General features: G+C 33.2%; 1 protein-coding gene across 1 annotated transcript; it reads left to right on the top strand.

The window, feature by feature from the left end:
- Positions 1–4,228: 4,228 nt before the first annotated feature.
- Positions 4,229–8,191, top strand: LOC131857199 (chitinase 2-like). Its single transcript, XM_059209416.1, has 3 exons — positions 4,229–4,232; positions 5,525–5,587; positions 7,347–8,191. The coding sequence occupies exons 1-3, from the start codon at positions 4,229–4,231 to the stop codon at positions 8,189–8,191; spliced, it is 912 nt and encodes a 303-aa protein (XP_059065399.1).
- The last annotated feature ends 899 nt before the right edge of the window (positions 8,192–9,090 follow it).

Here is a 9,090-nt window from a genome sequence, read left to right as displayed (position 1 = left end):
TAAGATCCCCTTGAATAAGACCTCTAGAGGTTTCACAAAACCTATTGGAGATCCATTGAGTAGGACAAAAAATTTGAGTAAAAATACAATAGAAGATTACATTAATCCATTCTTTTGAAAACCCAAAAGCTTCTAATCATTTACATATGAACCACCAATCCACTTTATCGTATGCCTTCCTAATATCTAGTTTGATCAACATTCTTAGTTTCTTGTTAACTTAAATTGAGTGGATATATTCTTGGGCAACAATTACTCCATCAAGGATTAATCTTCCTAGAATTCTTTTTTGTTCTTTAGAAATTAAAAGGGGAAGGATTTTATTAAATATATTAGCTAAAACTTTGGACAATAGCTTATAGATTATATTTAATAGGGAAATAGGTCTGAATTCATCCAATTTTAAAACCTTTTCTTTCTTTGGGACTAGAGAAATAAAGAATTATTAATTTACTTTAACTATCATCCTGAATTCCTTATTTCCTCTAATGCCTCTATCATTTCAACTCTAAGAAAATAGCAAAAATTTTGAAAGAAGCTAGCAAGAAATCCATCTAGGCTTGGAGATTTATTAGGATATAGTTTATTAAGAGATATTTCCACTTCCCAAAAAGATAAGTTTCTAGTAAGCATTTTGTTTTGCTCCGCTGAAATCAATCTTGAACTGTTAATCAAAAGTGCTTTTTGTGAGGATAGATCTGAACCTTACCAAATGTTTAAGATTTCATAAAAGTAGGAAATCATTTTGCTTAATATTTCCTCTAGATCCTTTATCATTATACCCTTCTCATCCTTTATCATTAAAATTTTATTAATTGTCCTTCTCTGCTTGGTACTGTTATGGAATTTTTTTGAATTCATATCTCCTTCTGCAAGCCAAACCTCTCTAGACATTTGTCTCCAAAAAATCTCTTCATTAGCCAAGGCCTCTTCATACTAGTTAAAAAGATCCTTCTCTTTAAGAAATTTGTTTTGATCCATGCCTTGCAAAATAACTTCTTTGTTTAGAGAATCCAATTCCTCTTCAAATTTTAATTTGAGTGAAAAGATGGTAAGAAAATTTTCCCTCTTCCATTTTAAGAGCTTCTACTTGATAGATTTTAGTTTTAATACAAAGCAATATAATTTATATCCTTCATACTAAACTTCCTTCCACTAGCTTTCAACCATCTCAGAGAATCTTGGATCCTCCATCCACATTTTCTTAAAATTAAAGGGATAGTTTAAAGGTTTTAACTCTCCCAAAATATCCAACTATATAGGGAAATGATTTGAGCCTAAAGAAAGTAAAATTTGTGAATTAAACAAAAAGAGAAAAGTGGAAAGATCTCCTCTAAAGAAGAACCTATCCAATATTTCAGCAATACTATTGAATCCTAGCCTTATATTCTTCCATGTGAAAGAGCAATTGTTTGATTTTATTTTGATTAAGTTATTTCTAGCTACCCAACTCTTGAAGTTTGGTTGAGACTAAGATTCTCTTTGAATGCCCCCACTTTTCTTTGAGAGGTGAATAATTGCATTGAAGTTACCTCCAAGGACTATATTCTCCAAAGGGGCTAAATAAAGAACCTTGTCCTGGCCCCTCAGTATTTCTAACATCTCATTTTTGTATACTAGCTTGTAGATATTAATAATTATTATGTTAACATCCCCATTGTTATTTCTTAGGGAATCACTAATTCAATTTCTAGTATTTATTGTTTTCACAAAGGAAACTCTTCCAAGATTCCAAAAGAGAGCCAAGCCACTTGAGGAGCCAACTACTTTAAGAAATTCAACTTACCATAGTCCTAATTTCCTTTTAAATGGTGTCATTTGATCTCCATTCAACTTCACTTCTTTCTTAGCAAAATTATATATACTTTTGAAAATTTAATACAATGCTTTACTGAACATTGTGTGTTTGGGGCATTTAATCTCCTTCCTCTCCTACTACTAGGAGAGTTACCACAATCTGGTTTTATCTTTATCAATATATTTTCTTGTAGACCCAAGGAACTTTTATCTTTAGGGCATTCAATATCTTATAATTTATCTATATCCTATTTTAATATTCTAATGTCATCCTCCTCTAGCTCCTCAAGGTTTAGAATTTTGTGAATAAGAGTTTATTTTTCAATCTGATATTCTTAATTGTCTATAGATGGATTATTAGAAATTCCCAAAAAATCATAAACAACTGCTAACTTGACAGAGACCGAAGAGTCCTCTTCGATAGAGTTAGTCAACTCTAGAGCCTCAAAGGATAAGGTTTGAGTTATAGGATGAGATTCACCATCCTCTAAAGAGTTTTTGTTCTTTTGTTTGAAGTCTGGAGTAGAAGAGGGACTATAATCAATCCTCCTCAATGATTCTAGAGAATATAACATTCCAAACTTCTTCACTGACACTGATTCATAACTTTTCACATTTTTCTAACCTTGTAATCTCAGGGACCTTCTTTTGACTTAATAAGACTCTAGGCTATAGAAGTTTTTGAATTTGATCCACCACATGGCTTCTTTTTCTACTTGTTTGAATTTCCCATACACCTCCCTCTTTTGTATTTCTAAGAGGTGAAAAACTCTTCCCCTAACTTTCTCAATCCATTTAATTCAGGCTGAGGGACAATTCCACTAACAGATTGAAGGTTTTTCTTTGTCAAGTATAAAAAAGGGTTTATTGAGCCTTCCTCAACCTTTTTATGAATTATTAACCTTATGCTTGTCCTTGGAATTTTTATTTCTACATCCTCAGTTTGAGGCAATTGATCTCCATTTCTTAAAGAGATTCATTTCCAGGCCTTGAATACCAATTTTTAAGAAAAAATTCCATTTTCATCTCAAAACCCTTCTTTACATAAGTCATTACTTTCTTTCCTTTATACTCAATCATCTCTTGTTATTTGCTGACTCCTCCCAATTTTAGAAGGTAATTTTAATTTTTAGATAGATTTCCTTACCGCTTTCCCTGAAAATCCTCTCCAACCTTGTATCCAAATTCTTGCCAAATTAATTCCCTCTAGTATAATTTTGATGGAATTGGGAAATAAGAATGCAAGAAAGCTTATTTTCTATTGATCTTGCAAATTGGTATCTTGTTAAATTTCATCCAAACAATTGAATTAGAATAGGTAAATTTTCATTTACACTTTCTAAGTTAGTAACTTTTTCTATCTGAAGATGAAGATATTGATCTTTTATCCCTTTATCTTCTCCTAGCACTTGATTTCCTATCTCTTCCAAGCTTTTGTTTGGACTTCCTCATAACAATATTGAACAAAAAATTCTTAAGTCTGCTAAGGAAACATTCTCCTATCGAATCTCAAAATTCCTCAAAATCATTTGATAAACTGCTATAGGGGAACAAGGAGAAGAAATTTAAGGGAAGACCTTTGAAGCTTCAAACATATCCTCCATGAATTGACAAGGATTGGAGATGGAGAAAATAATTGAGTCTAAATTAGAGTGAACTAAACTTCTAGAACTATTGATGTCAAGGGATGAAGAATAAAGATGATCAGGTAAGTGGCATATACTACAAACTAGGGAAGGTTCTTCAAAAAACAATTTCGGGACAAGCCACCATTTTTTGAAGTTTTTTGTAAAGAATGGAAATCTAAAAACAAAATCTATTTGTTCTTTTGATTCCAAAAGTGACACAAAAAATGCATTCCCTTGATCTATTACAAATACTTCTAAAACTCCTTTCCAATTCTAGGATACCTAATGAAATAAAAACAATTAACCAATAAAGGTTTTTCAAACATACAAATTAGTGCTTGTTGGCAAAATTATTGAATCTAAGGAGAGAAGAAATATTTTGAAAGTGTAATACTAAAATATTTACTCTTTTCCCCATTCCCAACCTCAAATTCTTTACCTTTTTCAAAGCCAGTTGAATCCATCTGAACTTTTGCATAGGAGCTATGATCCTTCTCTACTCCTCCTTCTTGAGTGATTTCTTTTACCAATGGGAAAGACTATTTTTCTACTTCTTTCTCTGCTACTTGAGCCCTAGAAGAACTAGAAAACTTGGGAGCCTATATGTTGTGATTCTAAGGTTTCCATAAATGATTTTATTTTGGGAACACCTTTCCAAATATTGAACCGATGGAGCTATCCCCAACCCCAGATCTATATTGATGAAAATATAGAGACTTATGCGAAATTAGAGTGTTGTTAGGGAAGTATGGATGAAAGGAAATGTTTCTAGGACTCCCAAACCTAATAGAATCATGAGGAAAATGGGTATTCAGCTATGGCTCTGGAAAGGGCTTTTTCTCCCACCCTTTTGATGACCTCAAAGCTTCATTTCTTCTCTTATGGATATCCCAATGATTAGCTAACCGATCTTTCTTTGTAAAGGAGGATTTACTAGAATCCCAGAAGGATAGAGAGGAAAGATTGGTATATTGTTTGGAAAAGAAGCTAAGTTTTCCCCTTAGAAGGATAGTTGATATGATCTCCTTCTACCATTTCTTTCTCCCTACCATGAGGAATTGTTTACATATTGCTTTAGAGTTCTTTTTTCAAATCTGGACAAAAAAGGAACTAATGTTCTCATCCTAACTGACTGAAATCATTCCTAGAACCCTAGGAACAACTCACAAATCTCAAACCATCTCTTCTCTGATCTAGTCTCCATGCTCTTCTCTGAGCTGCCATGGAAGAATAATAATTAAATAAGTAGGAAATTACATAATTAAATAATATTGTTTTGAGTTTTATATATTTTTTAATTAAAAATAAGAATAATTTTATTGAATTTTTTTAAAACTTATCTTGATAATTAATTAAATATATTTTTTTATTAATTAATTTGAGAAGGTATTTTTACTACCTTTAAATTTTTTATGTAAATCTAAATTTATTTATTTTCTATTTTAAAAAATTTGTTTTTCTTACAAATCCAATAATTTACTATTTAATATTTTAAAGAAAGGTCCATTTTTTATAAATATATCTTTATCCATATTGTTGTTATGCTTATTTAAATAACATAGTTTTTAAAATATTCATCAAATTTTTATAATTTAAAAATAAAAAATTTAATTTAAAGCAAATTATGTCAAAAATTATTTATATATAGAAAGAAGAGTTGGAATTCAAATCGCATCAAGTTTTTATTTATATAGACCTTCTTTAATTCATTCTATTAGTGTAATATGCCTCTTATTGTAATTATAATGGACCATGTGAAAATCTATTAAAACAATTAGTATGACATCTGATATCCAATGTGACAATACAAAATGACCAATCTTTGTACTTCTCTCATCTTGCATGATTACTATTCTAATGGAACTTCATCATACACATGAATAAAATAGGATTTTGTATGGCTAATAAAGTAGATAATAAAACATACCTTTCATGTCTAGTTTGATAATTTCTTAAAATAAATATGAACTTAGATTGGTCAATTGAAAATGAAATCAAATAATTGACAAAAGTATTTATAAATTAAAATTGACTAAATTAGATTGGATTTCCTTTGACTTTATTGTTATGTCAATCTTGACTATTTAGATGTTGACAAGATTTAGAAACTCTCTATCTCTCTATCCTCATTCTCTATCTTCTTACCACTCTCTCTCTCTCTCTCTCTCTCTCTCTCTCTCTCTCTCTCTCTCTCTCTCTCTCTCTCTCTCTCTCTCTCTCTCTCTCTCTCTCTCTCTCTCTCTCTCTCTCTCTCTCTCTCTCTCTCTCTCTTCCCCCTCTATATTTCTCATTATCTCTCTTGATCTCCCCATATTTATGTGTCTTTGTTCCTTTCCCTTAGTCTTACTCACTCATCTCTCTCCATCCACATCTCTCACTACTTAATCTCCCTATCCATCTATATCCTTCTAGCTATATCACTCTATTGACCTCTTCCTCTATCCCCCATCTTCACTCTCCCCCTCCTCTAACTATATCTCTCTCTCTCTCTCTCCCCCCCCCCCTCCCCTGAGAATCTCCATGATCGTGGGGTCCTTGACCGAAGAGGGGGCACTAATATATGATCTCCTCAATAAGATATTTTCCTGGGCTGGCAGTTGTTTTGGAATGAATAAGTAAGAAGGGGCGTTCCGAACATCCCTATCACTATTTAGGGAAGATAATAGGATAAATAATTAGGTGCACTTACTACTAGACTAAAATCTTACAAATGAAATAAAATAAGGATGCTATTATTATTAGGCACTCTATTGACCTCTTCCTCTAACCCCCATCTTCACTCTCCCCCTCCTCTAACTATCTCTCTCTCTCTCCCCCCCTCTCCCCCCCTCCCCCCCTCCCCCCTCTCTCTCTATACATTGATAAAAATAACTTGTATTACAAACTTCTTACAAACCTAATTTGACTTTAAGAATGATTATTTAAATTTTTGAAGATAAAAAACTAAAACATAAGAAAAATGTCATATAAACTAAAATATAAGAAGAATATCATAAAAACTAAAACACGACAAGAATACGATATGACATATATACATTGATAAAATAAGATGTATTACAAACTTCTTACACGCATAATTTGACTTTAAGAATTATTATTTAAAAATTTTAACAATATTTTCTTAATTTTTAAAAATCAATAAACATATTAATTTAATTTATTAAACTAATACAAATGTTCAATTCCACAACTTTAATTATAATTCAGTGAACGACAACTTAATATGGGTGTGTATTTGTTAGTTGATCCATATTATTGCTTTTTGTTTGTTGTTTGCAATGGCATCTACATAGACATTATCTTCCAAAGATGAGAATACAAAAGAGGAATAAAGTGAACGTAATATTCAATCGCTTACGAAAGCGAAAATGTAACTAACATGTTTTATTGGTGCATTAGGCTGAGAAAACGCATCGACCAAATTGCCAGCCATCGTGATGTTTCTTGCCTGATAAATAACAAACTCTTGAACCCTTCTGAAAGCACAAGAATAGTTAAAAATACACAAGGTTTTATTCTATTAGTAAGTGACATGACCTCGCCTAATATGTAGTTTAGTGTCCCACATCACGTGATAGCGACAAATACCGTCTACATAATTTAAAGTTATTCCATGTATGTATATATATAGGACTGTTTGCTCTAATCGTTCATCCATATTTCTCACGACAATCCTCTCAGGCTGCGCTTTCTTTCTTCGCCTAACGCCATGGCTGAATTCTTCAAGATTTCTCTACTTGTTCTTGCGTTGCTCGTGCCTACTACAATAGGTACGTGTCTAACTGTACTCTATTTTTATTGAAGTACAGGGGAATAAGAGATTGTTCTTCTCGTTTGTATTCGGTCCTCTCCATCGCTATATATTGTTTTCACATTGTTGCCACATTAATTTAGCAGCCTTATTGTTTTATTAACCGGATTAAATTTCAGGTGCGAACACGAAACTTTTTAGGGAATACATTGGCGCCGAGTTCGATAATGTCAAATTTTCTGACTTACCAATCGATCCCGGCACGCAATTTCATTTCATTTTGGCCTTCGCTATCGACTACACCCCGTCAGGAAGCTCTCCTACAAATGGAAAGTTCAACATTTTCTGGGATAGTGACAATCTGAGCCCGAGCGCCGTGCAAGCCATCAAAGCTCAACACAAGAACGTCAAAGTTGCTCTCAGCTTAGGTGGAGACAGCGTGAGCAGTGGCAACGTCCAGTTCAGACCATCGTCTGTGTCGTCGTGGGTGAGCAATGCAGTTTCTTCGCTCACTGACATAATCCAGCAATACCATCTTGACGGCATCGACATCGATTATGAGCATTTCGACTATTCCGATCCCAACACATTTTCTGAGTGCATTGGGCAGCTCATCACGCAATTAAAGCAGAACAATGTCATCTCCTTCGCCTCCATCGCTCCCTATGACGACGGCCCAATACAATCCCATTACACTGCACTCTGGAAAAACTACGGCAATTCAATTGACTATGTGAATTTCCAATTCTATGCCTATGACTCGAGCACCAGCGTCTCACAGTTCATGAACTATTTCAACGCTCAGGAGTCTCGCTATAGCGGTGGAAAAGTGCTGGCTAGTTTCATGACGGAGGGAAGTGGAGGTTTGTCACCTGCGAATGGCTTCTTTGACGCGTGCAGAAAGCTTAGAGACTCTGGCAAGCTCCACGGCATCTTTGTGTGGTGTGCAGACAGCTCGCAGTCTAATGACTTCCAATATGAAAAGCAATCCCAGTCTGTCATCTTGGGCTCCTGATTCGCACAATAGGATTTGATGATAGTGGCTGGTGAATAATAATTACATTGTTTCCTTTTTATGTACTTGTTTCCATACTTTTAATATATTTCCTAGATTTCAAAGGACGTCCCATCAAAGATTCGGTTCAAGCTTAAGACTAGTAGGATTTTGAGAACCATGACTTAAATTATAGCCTGGCTCTGTTTCTTTGTTCCTTTTTAAATCCTTCGGCAACCCAGTTTCTTGCGACATTGACCGTTACTGTCAAAAAAATTTATATCAAGAGTTTTTTTTTTTTTATAATCTAAGTAACGTTCTTTCCAAAAAAATCTCAAATGAGAATTCCATTTACCTATTAAGAAATCATGGTCATCGTCATTATCACTGTCCAATATCTAATTTAGAAGAAAGTATCTATTTATTATGCATAAATAAATCTCCCTTAGGAATTTCACGAAAATATTTATTTATTATGCACAAATAAATCCCCCTTAGGAATTTCACGAAAAGATTAAATTACTAGTTCTGATAAGCGAACATTCAGTCTAATTCTAAAAGCAATTTGAAAATTGTATTTACAATTACAGTTTAATGTATCATATGTTGTTATAATTATAAGTTTGCAGTAAATATTTTGAAATCATTTATTCTGGAACACTTTTCAGTTTGTACAATCTAGCATCTCTAAAATAATTAGACAGATTGGGATCTCGGAAATTATAAATAAATATAAGTTTTTAACATGGTTCATCAATTTGGCTATATCCACAGGCTTTACTATTATTGCAGCTTGCATACACAGTAAATATCTTTATTATTATTAAAGCTTGTTGCGACGATGAACCGTCGACTTCGACATGTCCAGTTAGGCATTATTACCCTATTCATGCTCCTATTTATCACCCCCACTCGGTCGA

The sequence above is a fragment of the Cryptomeria japonica genome, chromosome 1 (assembly GCF_030272615.1).
Source record: "Cryptomeria japonica chromosome 1, Sugi_1.0, whole genome shotgun sequence".
NCBI lineage: Eukaryota > Viridiplantae > Streptophyta > Pinopsida > Cupressales > Cupressaceae > Cryptomeria > Cryptomeria japonica.
Note: the sequence above shows the minus strand (reverse complement) of the source record. Positions and strands in the feature narration are given on the sequence as shown.

Excerpts from the sequence above, each read along its gene's own strand:
- LOC131857199 (XM_059209416.1), top strand. Across the intron at positions 5,588-7,346 it reads TACCACTCTCTCTCTCTCTC|AAATTTCAGGTGCGAACACG; the intron begins TCTCTCTCTCTC and ends ATTAACCGGATT.